The sequence below is a fragment of the Phasianus colchicus genome, chromosome 23 (assembly GCF_987193195.1).
Source record: "Phasianus colchicus chromosome 23, bPhaCol1.hap1.1, whole genome shotgun sequence".
NCBI lineage: Eukaryota > Metazoa > Chordata > Aves > Galliformes > Phasianidae > Phasianus > Phasianus colchicus.
The window spans coordinates 217,376-239,818 of NC_143458.1; the positions used below are offsets into that span (position 1 = coordinate 217,376).

General features: G+C 43.4%; 1 protein-coding gene and 1 pseudogene across 2 annotated transcripts; both read right to left on the minus strand.

Moving 5' to 3' along the window:
• Positions 1–4,644: 4,644 nt before the first annotated feature.
• Positions 4,645–12,161, minus strand: LOC149915152 (uncharacterized). Its single transcript, XM_090123393.1, has 7 exons — positions 11,549–12,161; positions 11,278–11,375; positions 9,528–10,764; positions 8,017–8,190; positions 7,167–7,301; positions 6,071–6,248; positions 4,645–5,828 (listed from the first exon to the last, which is right to left on the minus strand). Exons 1-6 carry the CDS (start codon positions 11,670–11,672, stop codon positions 6,091–6,093), a joined length of 1,926 nt encoding a protein of 641 aa, XP_089979519.1. The 5' UTR covers positions 11,673–12,161; the 3' UTR covers positions 4,645–5,828; positions 6,071–6,090.
• Positions 12,162–12,428: 267 nt separating this feature from the next.
• LOC149915153 (ranBP2-like and GRIP domain-containing protein 3) lies at positions 12,429–21,934 on the minus strand (annotated as a pseudogene). The gene is made up of 16 exons (XR_016459546.1): positions 21,766–21,934; positions 20,629–20,696; positions 20,046–20,144; positions 19,129–19,281; positions 18,245–18,475; positions 17,710–17,865; positions 17,231–17,423; positions 16,550–16,640; positions 15,574–15,781; positions 14,891–15,069; positions 14,626–14,801; positions 14,198–14,321; positions 13,785–13,943; positions 12,948–13,082; positions 12,703–12,860; positions 12,429–12,518 (listed from the first exon to the last, which is right to left on the minus strand). The product of XR_016459546.1 is annotated as a ranBP2-like and GRIP domain-containing protein 3 (transcript).
• Between the last annotated feature and the right edge of the window lie 509 nt (positions 21,935–22,443).

A 22,443-nucleotide genomic window follows, 5' to 3' on the forward strand; every position in this document is an offset into this window, starting at 1 on the left:
AGTTTCCCTTCGGGGACCCAGCAGGCAACATCTGCCTCTAGCGGCCCTTCCAGCGTTCCCTTCTGTGCGCTTAGCGCCGGGCTGACGGCTCACCTGGGGTCGTGCAAACCCCTCCCGAGGCTTTTCTTCAGGCTGTCCCGGCAGCTGCAGGTGCCTTTAGCGCACACCAGCTCCGGCACTGGGCTGTGTAATAGACGCTGAAAAGCCGACAGCCTGCGGGCTGACTGGAGCACACGCTGTGAACGCGGCCGAGCAGCACGTCAGTAAAGCGCAGCCCGGGCTGCCCGGTGCAAAGGGCGCACGCTGCTGAGAACGCCCCCTGGAAGTGAGCGCAGGGTGCGTGCTGAGCTGAGTGGGGAGCAGCGCGCCCTGGTGGGGGACGAGGGAAATGCAGCCGCCGAGGTCCAGCCCAGTCCCCAAGTGTGGGGAAAGCGCATTTCTGGAACGTAGGTCTCACCCTATATGACTACATGACCCACATGACTATGAGCTACTTTATGGCTCCTTTTGTATACCAGAGGCTTCCTCCCGCTTTGAGAATGGATTTGGCCTAGGTGAGGCTAAGACGTGTATTACAGTGTTAGGTGAGGGAGCTGTAGAGCTAGGGACAAAATAACGTGGCATGACGCACGTGAAATGATTTGCCTTAGGGCATTTCATCATTGATGACAGTCCAAAAAGCCCACCAAACAATCTCTCCTCCTTAAAATTAAGACACTTGCACTTATGCCTTTGCAGGACAGATCTTTCCAGGTACAATCCCTTCCTGGTTTTGTGCAATTATCATCAGCCTCTATTTTCAAAAGACAGGTGCCTGTGACAGATAGGTGAATATCTCCAGGAACCAAACTGAAACAATAGAAGCTAGGCACTTAATAAAAAATAATCCCTCACAAAGCCCACCTAAATTGTTCAGTATCTAAATATTTTACAAATCTGGGTCATGGATCCCTAAGTTCATTTGGGGAGATGCCTATGTGGTCACCCTCACAGCGGTATGTGTCCCTTTTTAAAGCCGGTGGGGCAGGAAGCCTCCTCTGCATCTCCCAGCATCTCTGGCCTTTGGTTATTACTAAAAGGTTTCTCTTTAGCTCCTGTTTCATCTTCCATCATCACAAAACAGCTGCTGTAAGGTCTTCTTCCCATTTGGCCTCTGACTAATCACACCTATCCTGATGTCTGATAGAGAGAATGCCTCTTTGCGGTCTAATGGGAGCAGTGAGGGATTCAACAAAGGACCTTCCTTCCACTTTTAGAAAGAACTTTCATCAAAACGTAACTAAGCTAAGAAAACAGCTAGAGAACTGCTTACCATCTCCTTCAATCACATGACTGCAGGGGAAACAAAACAGCTGAGGAGGAAGTAGAAACAACAAAGTTTTCAAGCAATGATTTTATTGACGGTAATTTCTCAAATGTATCTCAATAGCTTTCCTGTTTTATTTAAACTGAAATAAAAGGAGAAGGATGGCAAGTCTGATTTGGGTTTCCAATTGAATCTTGCGTCATCTAATTACAAATGTCTTCATGATATTAAAAATGAAAATATTTCTCTACATCTGCTCCACCCTCTACAAATATGGTTTTGTTTTGCTGCTTCCCTAATCCTGAACATCTGAGCATTGGAAATCCAGCAATGAAGAGTCACATATGCATTTTTAGTAAACATCCAGCTGAACATCTGTACATCCACTCAACACACAACTCTTGCCTGGTGTATGTTCTTGCTCTATCCTGACTGCAATACTATTGCTAATCATGTCATGGCATTTATTGTCTGCAGGGATGCCAGCATACTTCAATCACCTGCCCTTCATCGCTGACAAATTTAGGATCCACCTGCAAATTTGCAGAACTCCCAAATGTAATCCTCCTTTATTTATCCAAGCAGAGATGTGTACACAACACCTTGCACCTGGCTTCCAAAGAATAAAGGTCTATCCATTATGGTGCTGGACTGCACAGTCAAGGGAGTCTGGAGGGAAACGGTACAACTACATATACCTCTTCTTTAAATGCTAGGTGCTGTCCTCTGACAAATTTAGTCTTTGTTAGTCTTCAGCAACCGGATGAAAGAGCTGCTTGATGCAGCTGATCTTAACACACAGTCATCTTAGAACTGCAGCTGTAAGGAAGACCACGCCATTCAAAAGCTTTGTGTTAAACCACTACTCCTGAGTGGCAAGTCGTCTTTATGTTCTTGGGGAAAACTGGGTGTCATTAGCTGCTCCCATTTAAACATCTGTAAAAGCTTGAAACAGCTCAACATAAGCAACACTAAGCTTGAAGAGCAACTAGATTCTGATTAGCCCAGCTATCCTGAAAATAAGAATTACAACTATTGTTTTGTACTTTTAGATCACTAAAGTAACATTCCTTTTACTGTCTTTAACATTTCAACCCAAAAGTTACAAAAAAAATGCACTGAAGTGATTCTGATACGTTATTAATGACAAAGACTACATTTTCAGCACCACTGCATCTTGTGAAGAAAGTACATGCTACAGGATATTTTCACAACAAAAGGACTAGACTGCTTATCTTTATAACTTAAATGGAAGATAAAGAAGTAAATCTTGTACAGAGACTTGAAATATGAACTGTCACCTAAACTGCTTTAGAGATACTTACGTGGCAAGTAACTGGAAGCCATAGAAACGTTATAATGCCCACTAGCACTACGTTTGTCACAGAACTTTACTGCCTTTCCATATATCCTGCTTCTCACTTGGTGACATTTTCTTCTGCAAGGACCTCGCAATGCTTCCTGGGACATCTCCTGATTTTAGCTCCGCAGGCAGAGGTCTTTTCTCAGTGGAAGATCAGGCACATCAAGGTTGAAAATGGGATTAGGAGATGCATTTGCTGATCACTGCTGCACACTTTTCTAACCCTTTCATGGAAGCTGATCAGCGATATTCCAGGTAAGTACGTTAACCTTTACACTTGTGAAAGACAACGTGTCAGCTGATGCTTACCTCCACGTGCCACTGTTTGCCCATAGCATTCACCACACGTCCTTCAACTGGTCTTCCACGTGCTCCACAGATGGGGACGCCCATTTTGTCACGGCAGGTAAACCATGTAATTATTCTCCTTTCGGTTCGTGAGCATCAGCAGTGAATTCCTTCCTGTTCAAAAATTCATTAATTGAGAGCATGAATAGAACAATTTCAACTTCAGAGCTTCCGTAGAGATCATTTAATTTTTAGCACTTGTTTCAGTAACAGGATTTATACTATAATAATGTCTTTAGCAGCATCAAATACGACAGTTCAATATGATTATTTTTTTAAACAAGCTTGATTGATTCTGAGAAAAGCCTGCTAAGTAGGATGCATCAAATCTCTATGAAAATAGCTACGGAGCTTGTCTCAAACAGGTTAGAAAGCTGTAGTCATGCCTGGCTTACATTCTGGCTCTCTTAGCACAGGTTTCTTTTAGATTTACTTAAATGTAATTGAAGGAAAGAAAAATGCACTCCTCTGCATTTTCCCCGTGATATCAAACATCAGAGAAAGAAAAATATAAGCTGACAATACCGCTGACAACACTACAGGTTGTTCTTCAAATCAGCCTCTGCCATGATAATGAAATGATAGCTTCCTTTGTACTAAAAAGCAAACAACTAGTAACGTGTGTTATATCCTACAATGCCCCCTCATCCATGCATCACTGGGGGATGTAAAAACATGCAGCTATGTATTCTGCAGCTGCAGAAGCTGATGAAACGAGATGAAGGAAATCTGAAAAGAAAAACACACTTTGTGCAACTCAACTAAAAGCAAAGAACATAGGCAAGATAATGACTGAAGCAGCTGAAGACAACCAATTTTCTGCCCTTTGTATTAGAAAAATAATGTCAATCATTTTGCTGCTATAAGCAAGTTTGCACTCAGATTTCCTATTTCCTATGGTACCACCCTGTGCTGCAAATTGCAGACTTTCATCCCGCCCCACTCCCATGCTTTACCCTCAGCCTCTTCAGAAATTTAGATTGGAAGCTGGATGGCAAAACGGGCCCTAACTCTCTACATAACCACGTGTATTGCATTAAAAGCATGAAATCAATGGCTACACAGTTTACTTAAAAAAAAAAAAAAACGTGAAGGATCCCACTGAAATGAGCGCATTTATTAGTGAAAAAGGTGATAAACTGGACTCAAATTGGGGAACCCATGTTGGGAAAATAAAAACCTATTTAAAAATGACAAAACTTCTGCATCTGATTTGTTTTTAAGTGTCTACCACAGTGTATCCTACTCATCCTGAAACATCACCAGGTACAAAACACACTTGACAGGAAATCCGGTGTCGAAGTAGACAAGTAGTTAATATTTTATGCACACATTTTAAGATATCCACTCTCAGTTTTGTGATGCATTCTTAGACCTTTTTCTCATAAAAGACACTTTGGTTACTCCATCTCAGCAGGAAAGCCTTAGGAACCATAACCATCCCTCCCAACTGTCATTCCATTTTCATCATTATCAGTGATAGAAGGAAGGGTGAAGACCCACCTGCCGTCATTCTTGACGAATCCAACTCCTGCCAATACTTGTTGGCAGATATCACAGCAGAAGCACTTCCAGTGGTTGTTCATAGCTTTAGTAACGCAACCAATAACGAACTCACCTGTAGGAAACACAGTAACAGGATGTAAAATGCCATGCTACACAAAGTTAAAAGAAGCCTGCAACTGAATCGCTAGAATTACATCACCATTTTTGCCTTGCTCCTCTTCTAGAAAAGGACACTTTTCAACTGTTGTTCGCACAGTGTTGGCTTCTACTCCACTAGGCCTAGAATCAAGGCTTGAAAGAGCTCCATACTCAAAGCACAACAGAACTGAGTTTGGATGGCCCTGACCCTCCTGCGAGAAAACTCCTGCAGTCAAAGTACAGTAGAATACAAAGACACACAGAGATACAGCAGGAGAATGCACTTGCTAAACAGCAAATCCAACACGCACACCAATTTCTGATCTACCACAGAGTCCTGTGCTGGGAGGCACTGAGGAAGTGAGAAAACTACCATTTCATATTCTCTGCTGCACAGCCATGCCAAACACTCACGCTGTTCTCTGCACGCACGCTGCAGCCAAGGCCCTGAGCAGCGCAAACGCTGCCTGCAATACGTCGGGAGCTCCGCCTCCTGCTGCTGCCAAAGGCTGACACCCGGCTCTGAAGAGCCTACAGATCAAACAGCTGCCAAAGAGAAGTGATCAGGCAGATAACAGGTATGAACGAAACGAAGTCTAACATGCAAGTCTGTGGCATTCCACTGAAGTCATAGCTTTCCAAGAATAAAATGCGATGGTCTCTAGAAGTGTCGGGAAAGCTTGAGGCATCGCTGCTGACTGCAGCCCTGCTGATTTCGGCTACTCTCACCACATTCAAGAACTGGAAAAGCCCACTTTCAGGCAGGATTCATGGAGTGCTGCAGCCCAGATGGGTTTTTTCTCTCAATGAAAAGCCTTCACATTAAGCTTACCTGACATCGAAGTCACTAACTATTCTGTGAAATGTGGTATTCTTGAACCCACAAGCCTTTCTCCCCTGTGCACAGGGCCCTGAAATTTTCAGCTGTTCGAGGGACAATATTTGAAAGCAGCTCCGTGGTTGTGTGTCCTACAGGTTCGTCACTGGCAGAAACAAAACACACAACAACAGGGTTGGTGTCCTTTGACAGCTCCGCTGCCAGAGAGAGGTGGCCCTTCTGCAGCTCTGACAAGCTTTGCTGGCATTCTTCAAATCTCCTCTCAAAAGAATTGGCCAGTTCTTGAACTTTAGCTCTGACCCCAAATTGCTCTACTTTCACTTCACCATCTGAAAACAAATCCGAGATTTCCTTAGCTCTAGTCACTGCAGCCAGAGATCAGCAGCTTTTGTTCTGTATAATCTCCAGGGTAAAACAAAGCCAAACAAACTACAGAAGATACTGAAAAGAACTGTAAAAACCACTCAACCGACTAACCAGCATCACCTGTAGCTGTCCAAATTAAAACACTGTTTGATGTTTCAGAGGGCACTAAGTTAATTTCTTTAGCGATGACATGCTTTGCACACACCTCAAGAACTTGGTCCCTTCTCATAAGGATCCTGTAACACTTCTTCTGTGTATGGAAGAGGACCCTGAGCTCTCCAACACCGCGTTCCTTCCACTGAGCAGCATCTCTGGCCCAACTGTAAAATTTCGCCCTCTCTTTGAAGGGAATTCCTTCATCTTCTTCTCCAGACTACCTCCACCTAAAACACAGCACAGTAACGCGTGATTTCCCCGGAAGTTCTTGTCACCAACAACACTGTTACAATTCTGACATCATAATCCAAAGTTATTCGATGTTTTCCTTTCTTCAGTGGCTTTGTACCCACAGCTCTATACTCATCATGCACTGAAGTGACCGAACAGCCCTGCCTTCTCAAAAGGAGAGAGCCCAACAGATTTCAGCCTTTGAAATTCATTTTTAAGCTATCAAGTGTGCCAGCATATTTCCCAGTGAAATTTCAGGTCTGCTGAATGATGTGCTGAGTGATAACCCAGCACTGTTAGCATTCCAGGTGTTCCCCTTATGAAGGCTGCTAAGTAACTTAATACTGGCATTTGATCAGAATAAGAATCAACTGAAAATAATAAATGGAGGCCTCACAGCTGCGTATCCTCCTCACTTTATATGTGCACATTACTGCCTTTTAACATCATTCAATTAACACATCTTCCACAGTTAAAGAAAAGCTTGAAAGAACTGGAGAAACATGTGACAGACAAGCATTTCTGAAGGAGAAAAAGAGCAGGCAAGGCAAGAAAGAAAACAACAGACGTCGTAATATGATTAACGGATGAGGAAAGGCAGACAAGATATTGCAGAAAGAGGAAGACAACATTTTGCAGACTTCATCAGATTAACTGTTCCAAATAAAGGACACTACATACTGTTTTTTTGTGCTCCATCAGTCTTGCTTAGTCATTATACTAACCTGCAATTAAGTTCTATTCTTTACAGGAAGCCAAACTAGAAGACTACAGTCATTGCAAGCTTCTCCTCTTATTAGGCATACTAAGGTTAAACACGAAATCCAGACATGAACAACTGAGTTAAGCCTTACAAAGCTACATCAGGCTTCTTCAAGCAAGTTGTTCTACTTCCTAAAAAGCTGTATCACCACCTCCTGGTAAATTCTCTGACACGCGAGCAGTTTCTGTGGATTCTGCTTCTCCGCTGCTGGCAGCTGACTGCACAAATACTGTTGCTGTTGCTTCACTGGTTGATGGAGTATGTAATTCTTCCTTACTTGTAGAGACTAAGTCAGTACGATTAATAAAACAGTAAGCAAATAAGCCATAAGAGCCTAAAATACAAACTTCAAACTACATTAAGTCTGGACACTAAGAATAATGACTCCCTCCAAAAAAGCCACATTTTCTCTCTCCCCTCCCTCCCTTCCAGAAATTGATAAATTTCTTCATTTATTTACAACAGCAGTACAGTAAAAACATGATAGTAAGTTCTCAGTCTCCAACTTTCCTATAGTGCTACTAATGTTTCAGAACAGCTAACTAACAGGGATTAAGGGAAGTGAACAACTGGGGAAAAACAAAAAAACAAACAAGAATTGTTGTTGGAAGGTTTCAGACATTCTTCATCACTCTTAAAACACACACAGCTTTGACTCAACAAGAGACTGAAGTACCTTTGAAGCAGTACGATTCCAAAACAAGCACCATTTCCCTTGGAAACTGCTCTGAAATCACTTAACTCTTACATACCTGCTAGGAGGAATTCTACTAGCCAAAGCTGTTTCTACTTTAGGAGGCAAAGCTGTTTCCTTTCTCTCCCGGAGAAACTTAAGTTTTTAGTAGTACCATAGTTCCAGTGCCAGAACAGACTTGAGACACAGTCAAACAAGCCAAGTAGTTTCTAATCTGCCGGACGCTTTATTTCTCACTAAGTGAAAATAGTCTAAGGATAATACTGCAAATTTATTGCCTAAACTTTCATAAAGACTTGACTCGTACTTTTTCTTTGAGTTTTTACTTCTTTCTGAGAGCCTTCTGGACTGGCATCCTCCGCACTGCTACTAAAGCCACAGACAGACGTAGAAGGGACCTGTGGAGTTTCTCCGTTAGCCTTCTGCTCAGAAGATTTAGTTTCCCAAGCAGTAACACATTCACGTTTGACTAGGGGGCCTGCTGCAAAGCACAAAAATTAGTGGAAAACAGCTGATAAGACAGCTAAATACCGTGATCATTTTTGGCACATACATTATAAAGTAACCTAACGATATTCAGAACATCTTAAATGTAGAGCTTTTGAAATAACATCATTATGTGAAAAGACACTCATTCAGGATAACCAAGGAACTGTAAATCCATCACACTTGGGTTTTCTGCTGCTATCAAAGAACCTCCATGCAATAATGAAGACTTCAATCTTGCAACTGCCACTACAAATACTAGCTTCCTTTGACATTTACTTATATTTCTGGAAGCTCAATACGTGCCACCTTTTGTTAGTACACAGACACTCACAGCCTCAGAAAGAGTGACTGGCCAAATGGAAGATGACAGTTTTTCTCAATTTAAATATCGTAAACATATTGTAAATGTTGTCTGCTGGTTCTAGTAGCACTATACACTTTCCTTTTGAAATTCAAGTCTCAGACCAAGAACAGGTCAGCATTTTCATATTGTTACAAGAATTATTGATGGCCATACGCCAAACAAAATACAGCTACAGAGAAGAGCCATATGGGTATCATCTACAGAGGAAAAGCAAAACCAAGGACTGAAAAAGAAAGTAAGAAACAGAAAGCAGTCAGCAGCAGCGTGTGCTACCGATGAACTTTGAGCATTTGGAACTCCAGATGGTATTAACCAGAGACTGAATAGAGCTTATTTCACAACACTTCTGGGAAGTACAAGAAGAAAAACCATGACAAACAAAGGCTCAAGCGACAGATGTGAAGTTACTGGAAAGGAATGGAAGCAGACAAGAAGGATGCCTCCTAGTTGAAGGGATAATTCGAGTTGAAGCTTAAGCACAACTGCTGTTCTCGTAGGTTACCAGTCAGAGCGAGGCCTTGAACACAATAACTGCCAGCTCAACACAAAAAATGCACTGTCAGCACTTCACCCTGACATTTTAAACAACGCCTCGTTGTTTAAACAATATTAGCATCTCCTGGTTCTAGCAGTACCAAACTCCTTCCCTACAAAAAAAGCAACACTAAGATCAACTCTTGACGCCTCGGACAGATTCCAAAATCCTACCCGCAACTCCCTTTCTCACTACAGAGTTGCACTGAGTCCTGCATAAGGCACGCTTCTGTTCTTACGTGCAAAGAACTACAACTTCATATTTACTCAAGTTGAAAGTCTAGGATTTGAAGATTCACAGACGTGCATTAGAACTGAAAGAAACAACATACTATTAAGACAGAAGAAGTAATACACAATGACCAGCATTAACAAGTGACTGACTAATGAGCTGCACACTTGAATAAATTACTGGTTCAATTAACACTCACCTTTCTCCAGGATTTTAAACGAGAAGTTGGAGGGCCCACCCTGTGCCGAAGGAGCCGGCTGGGATGCCTCGCTCTCCCAAGGTTTCTGAGCAGCACTACAGCTTCTGGGGGGTTCAGCTACTCCCGCTTTTTCCTGCTCTGCTTTCCGAGATGCTGAAGTTCCTTCATCGCTCTTTCTTGGACGATTCAAGCTGAATCCAAAGAGGGAGCCGGGGGCTGAAGTATTCCCAAACGGGAATGTCTCTTTGTTACTGAAAACGCTCCTGACAGATTCAGATCTAAATACAAACTTTGGAGCAGAAACCTCCGTTTTTGCTGTCGTTTCAGAGGTGCTTGATACCTCTAAAGCTTCTACGGTGGCATCAGAAGCATCACCACCATGGCCGAGGTCGCTTCTCACCCTGGTAGCTTCCTCCAGCACAGCTACAGCGTTGTTACCACAAGGAGATGCTTTGGCTGCATTCGTACAAGAAACATGAGATGTTACCAACGTGCCTTTCTCACGGGTGTGCTCACTCTTGTCCCTGTCTGCTGTTTCTTCAGACTGGAGTGTAACTCCACTACTTGAAGGCAGTTTATTTTTGTCTTTTTCATCCATGTTTGTCAAATCAGTTTTACGCTCTTTGGATGGATCATCTTTCTTAGCGGTATTTTTACTGGACTCCTGCATACCAAATTTAAATCCACCGAGAGGCATCCACATTGAAAAATTACATCCTTCCTCTGCAGGCTTTGCTTCACCATCTGCAAGATTCTGAGAGGTACATGCTGGTGTTTTCCCTTCAAGTTTCAAGGAAAATTCTTGTAGAGATACTTCTGAATTAGTTTTGCTTGTATTCTGGCAAGTAACACATTTTGGGGCAGTGGGTTCATTTCTTACTAAACAGATGTCACAGTTCCACTGGCCTTCCTTTTTAGCAAAGGCAGATCCCAATTTGTCCTGTGCGACACTAACACTGGATTCTAGAGGTTTTAAAACCACACGTTTTGTGAAATAGCCTGGTTCAGGCAGTGGTGGATTTGTGCTTGCCTGTGGAAGGCTGTAGTTGTAGCGATCACCACCACCACGAGGCAAAATGATTCCAGCAGATGGAGCATCAAAATGCAAAGGTGCACCATACGTGTCTTGAGGAAACACGGCAGCACAAGTGTTTCGCAGAGGTGGCGTGCGGATTGCTTGTTGATGAGCATATCTACGCTGCTGAGGTGCAAGTCCATCCATGCCACAGACAGGTGCCTAAAGAAAAAGCACCGTTACTTCCTTGTGGAAAAGGAGGAAAAGGGATTAGGGTGCTAAAGCCCATGCAACACGTACTCTTAATAGCAAGGCGTACCGTAAAATTACATTTCAACTCTAATCAGTTTAAACTAAAATCATACGTTCAAAACTTGAGTGGTATCTGAAAACACAGACTGGGGAGAAGCGTAAGCTGAATAGACTCATTTTTCTTTAGAATTAAAAAAAAAAAAAAAAAAAAATCAAGCCCCCATACTATTTTGGGGAAAAGAACATTGCAGACAACGAGCAGAGGACATATGTTAGCAGGTTAAAAACATGCTTTGCTGGCTGTTTCTCCCAAACCCAATATCCTAAAGCTTAGCTGATTACGGAACTTTCTGCCTGTCTCCAGCAGACCTCAAGTTTAGTAAACGCTCTCTAGGGAACCGCAGTTATATCCTGCTACACACAGAATCAAAACCAGTTCAACACATCAGTAGAAATGGCTTGAGCGGATTCGTATGTCCTCACCTTTGTTGGTGTTACACTGGTTGCAGCAGTTCTTTGAAGAGACTGTGAGTTACAAGCAGGTGACTGGCTACAGTGAACAGATGGGCCAGAGGTAACAACTGAAAAGGAACACCAAGAAAAGAGTTTATATCCAGTTTTTGTGATTACTAACTTGAGTGAACTTTCCCAGGGGACCAGTTTTACTCATTCATCTCAGAACACTGCAGAAACATTTTAAGAAGTCTTACTCCGTTTAGCTAAGTGTTCAATTAAAAATTCAGCATCAACTTACCCCTTAAAGGAGCTTCATGAAGATTTTGTGCTCTCCGATAACCATCTGACACTGTATCTGTTTCATAGCTTCCAGCAGGCCAGCAGTGAGATGATACATTTACACTGGAACTATTACGTTTCATTTCCCGTATTTCATTCTATTAAAGACAGTGTTTCAATTAAGAGCATGTAAACGTATTACATCGGTATTTGGAGGAAACCTAAGGAATGATCCCTACGCTCCTCTGCTATTTAAAAGCATGTTCAAGGTCTGAGACACACACAAAAAAAAGATGAGTTAAGTGCTGCAATAACCTATGATCTTCCTATGCTTTACGAAACTGAGACTGTTCCCTGAAGCTAGAAATAAACCCAGAACAAAGTAGCTAAGCTGAAGAAAGCACAACTTTCTGCACGCACAATCCTCAGGATTACTTCCCATATCTGAGTACCAAATCAGAGTTTGTAGGCAACAAAGTTTTACTCTTGAACTCAGTTTAAGCAGGTGTTTATAGCAGTTCTCTTCACTGAGTTAAGAGGTAGCCTGGTAAGTGAAGTTCAATGCTTGGGTCACAAAGTACTTACCAGAATAAAAAGATCAACTGTTCTGCATCGAATATAGTGACTCAAGTTGCTTACCGTTAAAGCTTCCACTTGCTGACACAGCTTTTGAAGTAAGGACTTGTGATCTTCTGCCCACTGAGAGTCAGTCTTAGGGGAAAACTGGAAAGAAAAGAAAAAAACTAATTGAACTTGGATTTTTTTATACAAACGTAACACTTCCCTAGAAGAGTAACCGGCTAATATACCTGGTAGGTATTTGTTGGCAAGAAAGAGAACTTCTTGGGTGATGGAATTGAATATTTTACTTCCACGTGTGCAGCTGGTGAGATATTTCCGGAGGCAAGACTTCCCTCTTCACCATTCTCTCCAAGCTCCTGGATCACTGCATTCATCATTTCCATTACAGCTTTAACAGATACCGGCAGCTAGAAATGTATTTGAAATGCAAGTCATGATCGCAATTCTTCCTCAGAGCAAGAGGCTGTGCTCTGATATACGGCTGAACAGTTTGCAAGGCTTTCTGCACAGAAATTCTGGGTGTTTTTTGTTGTTTTTGTTCCCCCAGGAAAGCCGTATGTCTGTTAACATTAACGTAAGACGACAACTCACACAAGCATCAATTCTTTTACTTAGTCAGCTACTGACGGGTCAGAGGAGCTTTCGTCAGTGATCTTCATCAGGTAATGCTTTCTTTTAACAAGATAGGCTTTGCGTTCTTCTGGTAACGTATCATCACTCTCAACCTCTTCTGCCTTTCTTTGATAAAGCTAAGTAACAGCATATGGATTAGGAATAATCAGTCAGAATGTAAGTAATAGAAAAGCATTTTGAGGTAATGCAATTTACAAACTTACAATGGCAAGATTCCAGTACGAAACCACTTTCTTAATAGCTTCAAACGCTAGTAAAGCATCAATTTTGCCTTCAGCTGCATCCAGCATTGCAAAAACTACACATGCCTCTTCTTCATAGGCTGCAACCTGGAAGACCTACAACCAAAGCAAAAGACATGTCACACATGACACAGTGTGGACACTTGGAACAGTCAGTGACTGTAAGCATCTAGTAAGTAGTTGTATAATCAATGAAAATTATATAAAGGAATATTATATAATCAAATAATATTAAGATGTTACAACAATGAAATAAGCAAGAGAGTTAGGCACAGTGAGACAAAGAGAATAAATAGAAGGCTCACCCGTGTCGTGGGCTCGCTCAGGAAAGACCAGTGGAGTGGATCTTCTGAAGAGAGAGAGATCCTTCCCCACTGGTAGTCAGCTCTTAAATGGGTCTAGGAGAGGTGGAGCCAGGCTCCCCCCCTTCCTGCAGCACAGGTGAATTGCTTTCACCTATGCTCCCACGGCTGCCTCATTGCTCACCTCAGGTGATTAATCAGAGGTTCAGGCCGTGACTCAGCAGTTCCCATGCAGTAGTCAAATAGGAGGAGGTACTAAGGCAGTTCAGTATCTTCCAATCAGAGTTTTAAAACTCAGAAGTTCAACAGAAAGATACTACCAAATCTGAGTATTAGCAGTACAGTGACAAAAAAAACAAAAAAAACAAAACCAACCACAACCCATCAACACACAAAGCCAACTGAAACAAAAAACAAACCAACCAGCTAACAATTCATATGTAAGCCTGTGACATACAACCCCTCTTACTCTCATCTTTGAATAATCCATCAGTACCTGGATGTCCACACTATGGAAATGTCTGAAGAGAGGATACGCAGGTTCGGGAATACTTCTGTGCTTTTTGATAGTTCTCAAGCTAAGCAAAATTTTCTTCCAGTAGTAGACGCTTCTTCCAATATATTCTTTCTGGTCGTGGGAGTTAAGGCTAACGCCCTGTTGAAGAAAGAGAAATTCAAACTATCGCAGAATATTTAAATAGAGTGTTATTCATACTTATTCTTCTCTGATGCAGTTGAGAGTAGTGAGGTAAGAGTATTTGACTAGAGCAACTGCCTTGCATGACATCCCATCAAAATTAGTAGCAGCAGTTCTCAATACTACATTCTCATCTGATTTTATTTAGTCTATTAAGTTTGCAAAATTAGAGAAAAACAGATGATACTTATTTACAGATAATCTTAACGTACTGTTTTTTGCAGACTTCTTGCCCAATGTATAATTAAGGCAGGCTGAAGGCCGTGTTTCTCCAGGGCTCGCACAGTACTTACTCCGTGCTGTACAAGAAGCTTCAGTTTGGTTGCCGAGTCTGGTCTGAATATCAAAAGAAATATTCCTCAATTAGTATTCCCTCTTTTTCATCTGTTCACACGTCATTTGTTTGATGAACATAACAAGCAGCTTCAGTCCTAAGCTAGCTCTTCTTTACAAATGCACTGTCAGAAATGTAAAGCCCATTTTTATAAAGTTCTTCAGCATCTCACACGCCTACAGCAAAAAACATTTAACATTTAAAGGACGTCAAACAAAAGGAACTAGTTTTACGCAACCTATGGGAATCAATTCAGAAGCCATCTAGAAGGTTGGTTCCAATATTTCCAAACTGAAGAAGCCTTACTTTGTTTTTTTCTGCATAAGAGCACAAACAGCATCCCACCAGGATCTTTGCTTCTCAGTACAGAACTGTTTGCACAGCAGCAACGGTAAGAACAGAGGTTGATGTGTGCCACGCTGAGTATTAAACTTCTCTTGCAGTTCTAAGTTGCTAGTGAACACCATCCCGAGTAAAACAACCTGTTTTGGTGAAAATAAACAAACAGAAGGTATTAGGTAGCAAAAAACAGGCATTTAAATGCATTTAAGAACTTAGGAAGCTTGCTTACTTCAAGGTCCAACAGGCAAATGGACTCAGGAGCATCTGTTTCCAGTCTCGATGTCTCTTGGGGCAAGTGAAAGAGTTGTTGTAATGATCTGCGCAGCGGGAATAACACTGACATGGAATTCCACTGCAAGCCAAGCCATGCAAGGTGCTGGAGACTACCACTGTGCATCCAAACAGCACCTATGCAAAAACAAGGGTTGCAAGAAGCGTCCTCGTTAGGAAAGGTATCATTCTACTCCTGTTACACTCAAATTCAAAGCCAGACTTCATCATCAAGTTAAGCCTAAAAAATGGGAAGATATCATTAGTTCACAATTCATCCTGGAATTATTTCATTTTTATGCCTGTCACCTGTGTTCATAGATTACACATAAATAATGTGGGCCTTCCTATCAGCACTCACCAGCATACAAGCACTTTCCAGCTTCAATTGGAAATGAGTCAGAGCAGACCAGAAGACAACAGTGTGGAAGCAGGAAGTATGTGAGAAATTCTTCAGAACCTGGCATGATGATACTGCCCTTCAGCTACAGCTGAAAGTGAAACTTCTTGCAAAGCACCCTCTGATTAGGGCAACCACAAGCAGCTATTACAGATACTTGTCTTTTGTTGCAGATGAAGCACTTGTAGAAGAACCTCTAATACAGAGTCATGCTTACATTGAGTTTAAGTAGCATCTCTTACCAATATCGTATTTACTCAGTTCTCCCTGCTCTGGTGCTTGGGGACTGACATCTCCCATATCATCTGTGCTGAGAAAAGACCTCTCTTTAGAAGCTCCACTCCCAAACAGGCTTTCAAACAATGTAAATAAACCACTTCTGTTTGCAAAAGTTTCCACAATCTCTCAAGAAGTCTTCCTTGCCGTGGCTTAAGTTCAGCAACATATGACCTAGAAAAACGTAATGTCACATAAGAACACTCAACTTAAACAAGGACTACAATATTTGATGCAGTGGGCTGTTCCTGCTGCTTTAGGCTGGGAATCTAGATTTCCCCTTATGATATTTACAAATCAAATTTACAAATACAATTTTCTAACTTACACTCTCCCTATAATTAAGTCACCCTTTTAGCATATGGGCTGACAGCAGTCCCAAGGCATTTTCAAATCCAGTTCTCCAGAATTACTGTGTATTTTTATTATAATGACACTGCAATTGTCTTCAAAATAAGTAGCTGTCAGTCTCATCTATTCAGGAACAATTCAGCCTGATGCCTGGTGTTTTCTTTGTTTTCATCTAGAGCCCACAGGATAATGAAGACTGAAAACAACTACCTCGGCTTCACCATAAAAATTTTTTAAAAAATGCACCAAACCAAACCTGTTGGAACAAAGAAGGGAACAAAAGTGACAGGAAAGGAGCAATATTTTCTTTTATACTTGGGACTAGCAATGCTTACAAATAGTATATTAGTAGGCAGAAACCAGCAGACTAGGAGACACTGAAAGTTAAATTCTATCTTAATGTCCTGGAGATAAAAAGAAAAAGCCCGTTACGTGTCAGGATCAAACCGCTCTTTTGTATTTCATACGTAGCCAAAATACAGAACGTTTGATAGCATGTTCCAAGACGCCAAGTGTGCTCTTTAACAAGCCATTAACTCTGACATTAACTGCTCATAAAATGGAACATTTATAATTCTTAGTTTTTATTACCAGACTGGCTTTTTCGGTCACAGGCCAACATTTCCAGCGCATCTTGCCCAGCACGATCTCCTCTTATTAGTTTTGACTTTGGTTTAGGAATCTGGCAAAGAAAGAAAAGAATTGCTACAGCTTCTTCTCAACAAAAAACAACTCACCCTCATTTAGTCTTAAAAGTTAGGAAACAAGCTTGTTTCTTTCCTGAAAAGGACACAAGGTGAGTAACTGAACAATTGCAAATAGCTGTAAGAGCGCACAAGAGAAAGCGATGTTTTGAACGCAAGCACTTGTGCAAAAGGGAAAACTGATTTTATTCCATAAAGCAAAGAATTAAGCTTGATCAAGCTCTGCTGCTTACGCAATTAGTATGTGAGAGCTACTCAGGTCATTCCCCTCCCCCCCATACCACTAACCTTAATATTAGTTATTTTAGCTGCACTACAGAGAAGGGAATAGTCTACAGGAAACACACTCATTAGCCCTTACGAGTCATTTTACTTCTGACAAGTGAAACAGATGAGATTTTCTTCACAATACTTGAAATCTTTTAAACAAGTATGGAAGGGTAAGATTTGGCCAGGAGACAGCCTTAAAAACAGTAGTTAGTTTTTGGAATGCAGGCGTTCAGTGCGCGTACAGTGAGAGCATTCAAGAACTGCAACAATTACAGGCACAAACTGAAGAGTGACTTACGTGGAAACTTTTCAGATAACACAATGCTGCGAGTTCACATGCATCTCTCCATTGTGCCTCGTTGTTCTGGGCCGTTTTCAGCAGGAAAGTTCCAGCGTGCATGTAGAAGTGTCCTTTCATTTCAAGGAAGGTACGAGACAGCTCATCAGGTCCATTCGCACACGGCTTCACAGAGTGAAGCACACGATCAAAACTGAAACATAGAAAAGATTCATTTTCAACCAAGTCCTGGTCTCCCAGGATTTATACTAGACCCCTATCACTGAGTCTTCTCTGAGGCCTTTAGCTCAGACACAGCTTGCGGATCAAGCCTAGCAACATTTACTCTTTGCAGTTAGTACAGAGAAACTCCTCTTCCATCCATAAAACAGCTACTCACTGAAAATGATGCCTGCTAGAAGTTCGGTGACCCAGAAAAAATATTCAATTTTCTTTTTTTTTCTTCTTTTTTTAAATAAGCAGAACAGTTAAAAGAGTACCTTTCAAGGGCCCCTCTGCTTTCTCAAACATCTCTAGAAGCAAGCGTCATTTTAACCAAGCTAGAATAGGCCAGCAGATGATCCTCCTTGACAGCTCTCCAATTTTTTTTTTTTTTTTTAATCAGCCTCCAAGTCTCGTACTGATTCAAGATATTCCTAAAGAATAAAGTTCATCACAGAATGAGGAACCGCCATCCTTCTATGAAGGCAAGAGTTTCTCCAGAACATCTTGCTACATAATCCAGTTTCCCAGGTGAGATGTTAACGTATTCTTCAGCAGCAAAATTCCAGGAACTATTTGCCTCAGCAATTCCCTCCCTGATGGAGCTGCTGTATCTAACTTAGTACCTCAGCTAGAAACTAAACAACTCTTTAAGGCTTAAGAAAATCCTAAATAAATCATTGTTTCCGCAGACATTACATTTAAAGGAGTTAAGCCACTTGAGAATTAGCTGCCATTGTAACGATACTAAGAGAATAACACCGGTTTCAAGGACATGGGAGATTATGACAGGATCAAAACATGATTAAATACCTCAAATGTCTTTACGACGCACAAACACCACTCCAAGCTGGAGTCTACAGGTATTTTCCTCTCCGCCTCCTGACAATGAAGCACAGCATCTCTTAATCTATTATTTGAACGGTAGAGAGCAACCAGTCTGATGTTAAGGTAGGGATCGTCTGGTCTCGCATAGAGCTCGGTTTGAGTCATATCAAAGAGCTGATTCCAGCCATCTTCGCCTTTACGCTCCAGTAACTGCTCCTATCACATACGAAGGCAACACGTTGAAATTTCATTCTCTACGAGAGCCTCTTCAGCAACTATGTTACCTGACTGTTTTCTCATTGCCATTACAGACTACATTACTCAAACTGCTCTGGAAAGCTGGTAGGTGCTACAGAGAGTTTGACAAACATTTTAGAAGTGAGGGGAAAAAAAAAAAAACAAAACCAAAACCCAAAGCTTTAGAGTTTGCATCTTGTAGATGCTAAGTTAGATGCTAAGTTAAGACTGTCAAACCATCTGGTTCAAAGATGCCACACGTCAATACAGAACAGCTTGTCTAAAAAAATAAAATAAAATAACATAACCACACAAAAAATCCCAAAGCACAAGCCTCTCAAGACTTCAATTTCATTGCAGTTGTGCTCCAGAAAACTAAAACCTGTACAAAAGTGAGATTGTATGACTGAAAGCATTTACACAGTATTAGGGAATAACAGCATCTCCTACACTTGACAGTTTTCAACTCAAATTAAAAAAAACTAGAAAGCAGTGTAGTCATGTAATAGAGACAATACTTAACCTATCTAATCTTGACCTCTTGGATAATATTACTACCATGGTTTTCCCATCGCTTGACGCAACTGAAGTTTCTTCTAGGCACAGAACAGAGATCAGAAGCTGGAATTTACCTTCAATCTGTAAGCAGCAGGATTCCCAGGGAAGAGCCTGGCAGCTTTCTCAACCCAGTACTCTGCTCTTCCATCAGCGATGTCGTTACTGCATAGTAACTCTGCAATCTTCAGTACAAGATCTTTCTGCATTGGATTCAGCTCCACAGAACGCTGGTTTTCCCCATGCATACACATAAGAAAAAAGGTTACTAGTAACTTGATCTTGCAGTCAACATAGAACAAGAAAGAAAACATGTCAAACATGTCCCCCATTAAACAGACCCAGCAAGTCAAATTAGAACTATCAATAAATACTTTCTCACTGCTTTAAGAAAAGCCTCCCTTTTGAAAGGCCACCATTGGTTTGTAACACCCAGACAACTGCTGGAATTCAGAACACCGTAAGAGAAACAATGTCAAAACCAGCTCCTCTACCACCCGCTGCTGCTCTACTCAGACAGCCAGACCAGGGGTATCTCCAGCCTAACCTAATACGGAGGCTTCCGGAAAACAGAATTAAGTCACAAAGGCTGATGGCACTCAGTCACTGTGCTGGCAACAAGACTTTTGTGTGTATCCTCTCCCTCCCCGGTGCCCGAATAATGAAACACAGACTGTGAAGTTCACATTTATATGCTTACCTAATCGGAACTGTATTTGCCCCGTTCCCTCTACCTCTGAGGAAACAAACAAACAAAAAGCCCACCGCTAACAAGAAAACAAACAATGCAACTGAAAAACACTCTCAGTCCAGTCTTTCAGTAGCAGCCGGATTACTGCTGTCACCATAATCCCTACTGCAGAATTCTACAGGGCTCACATATTCTTAGTCCAAAGGGCAGCGGGAAGAAGACTATCAGAGCAGGAAGCACAAAGATCAAGTCCATTTACAAAGGAATAAAGCAGGACATCAGGGAGGTGAGTGAGGTGCTTACCTTGTAACACCCAAAAGCTTTTTCCGTGTTATCCTGAGCCTCGTAGATCTGTGAGCTTTGGGATCTCTCTCTCGGACACTGAGATAAATAGATGTATATCTACAGAGTAAATAAAGAAAGAAAGAAAAGCCAGAAGGATCAGTATTCCTCAGTATTACAAGTCCCCCCACACCTTGCAGCTAACGTGGGACTTTAATCTGTCACACAGGACAGTTAGCTGTATTTAGTTCAAGGGGCTTGATCTAGATCTTCAAGTAAGGCACAACATTATTGCTACACGTACAGATGTTGCATATTTGCCTGCAAGCACTGGCCTTCATTAAATAAAGCAGTAGCTCACAGAAACTGTAGGAAGGACGTAACACGATGGCATACAAGACATTTCTACCGGATGGGTTTTTACAGCACCACGCAACTACCCATGCTTTAAGTTGCTGTTTTAGGAAGATTTAAATGGCACCACATTCTCCCATTTGCTGCTACCTTAAAACAGCATGACAACGGTCTTCATTTCTCCACTCTACTTCATTTAGCTTTCCCATCACACTTTAAAGAACAGAACAACATACGTAACGTTTATTACCTCTTAGCAAGTTCGTATTCTTTTATCTCAAAGTACAGCTTAGCAAAAAAGAATCCTTTTAACGATCTCTGAAGAAAAAAAACCAAAAGGTACATTTTAAATATACAGTACTTTTGAAGTAATTGAGTAGGGAGACCCTTCTTTCCAGGGGTGCATAATACTTCTGAAAGTGTCTTCACAGTTATCAGCTCCAGTTCACTCCTTGTACTCTGGGCTTTGTTTTTGAAAGACACAGGAGTAAGAACATAACATTTCTTCCCAGTAACTGGCAAAGGCTACCAAAGCGAAACTGAGGTTAGTAGCAAAGCAAGTCCTCACACTTGTTACTTTTCACAAGCACACTTCCGACTAAAGAGAGGAGAATGGGGTCAGCTACATACAAGCTGTTTCTCTTGCAACCTATCTACGTTGCAGAAGAAAACAAATGCCACAAATCAAGCTCCTCCTGTCCATGCTTCTGTCACCTTCCTCTCTCGCCTGCCCCGCCTCCTCGTAAACGGGGCTGGAAAGGAATTTCAAAAGAAACGCCGGCAGCCTCGCACAACCCTCCTCTCCAAAATCAACGCAACAGGAAGACCAGCAGCTACTTCCATCACCGACCGCGCTCCACAGCCAGTCGTTCCAGAGAGCAGGGGATCACCCGGCTGCCCAGCCACCAACGCAGGCAGCAGAGCTATTTCCCCCCGCCTCTCCCTCTCTTCCTGCCGGCGTTTCACAACGCCGTCGCACCCACGGCAACAGCAGCCGCACAGCGGCCAAACGAGCCCAAAGCCGAACGGCACGCGTTCCCTATTCCGGCTCCTCGAGAGAGGGAAGGCCGGAAGCCCGGGGACCGTGCCCACGGAACGGGAGGGTGCCGAACTCCGCCCCGCCGCCGGGCTCCTTCCGAAGCCGCCGAGGGCTCAGCGGCTTTCCGAGGCGCGCAGCTGCGGCGAACCGCGTTTCCGAGGAGGCGACTCCGCGCCCGCCCGCCGGCAGCCTCCCTCGGCTTCGACTCCCCGCCGGAGGAGCCCGCCCTCGGGCCCGGCACCCGCGGGAGGGGCGGAGGGACGGGGCGGGCGGGGAGCGGCCCCCACCGCGGCCCGGGGAAGGCCGAGGGAGCGCCGCCGGCGGCGCCGGCCGGGCCGCAGCACTCACCGCTCTGGGAGAGGAGGCGGCGGCCTGCACGGAGGCGACGTACCGCTCCACCTCGGGCTTCGTGCGCCGTGCCATGGCCGGGAGAGAGAGCGAGCGAGAGGGAGCGAGCGAGAGGGAACGGCGGAAGGCCGGCGCTCGCGCGCCGCTAAGGGAGCTCCCCGCCGCACGCGACGGAACGCCCTCCCTGCCGACCGCGGCGACGCGCGACGTCACAGCGCGGGGCGGGGCGGCGCATGCGCGGCGCCGAGCGGCCGGTTCGCGCTTGGGGCGGCGCATGCGCGGCGCCGAGCGGCCGGTTCGCGCTTCGCGCGGCGGCGCTTTGAGCCGCGGGACGTCGGGCCGCTCGGCGCGGGCTGCCGGGCGCCGCGAGGGGCTGCGCGCGCCGCCGGTCCCGTCCTCGGCCGGCCTGCCCTCGCGCGTCTTACGGAGCTCGGCGCGGTGAGGCGTACCGAGCCGCTCTCCTCACCCGTAGCGACGCGCCGCGGAGAGCGGAAGCTTCGTTTCTGCGTCGGGTATTGGAAAGGGCGGTTGATCTGAAGAAGCGCGCTGTGGCGCATCCTTAGAAACAGCTGATGTGAAAAGTAGAAGTTCCGTGCGCACATTAGTAACGTGTTTTAGAAACGCAGTTACCGAGTTACGTGAGAAATCCTTTCTCACAAAGCTGCGGTAGGCTCTAGA

Bases quoted from the DNA above. Each gene is read 5' to 3' on its own strand.
- LOC149915152 (XM_090123393.1), bottom strand. From the start codon at position 11,672: ATGAAACGTAATAGTTCCAGTGTAAATGTATCATCTCACTGCTGGCCT. The intron at 10,765-11,277 runs GTGAGGACATAC...CTTTTTCTTTAG, and splicing joins CCAGTGTAACACCAACAAAG to GCACCTGTCTGTGGCATGGA. The intron at 6,249-7,166 runs GTGGTGATACAG...GCTGTGTTTTAG, and splicing joins GTCAGAGAATTTACCAGGAG to GTGGAGGTAGTCTGGAGAAG.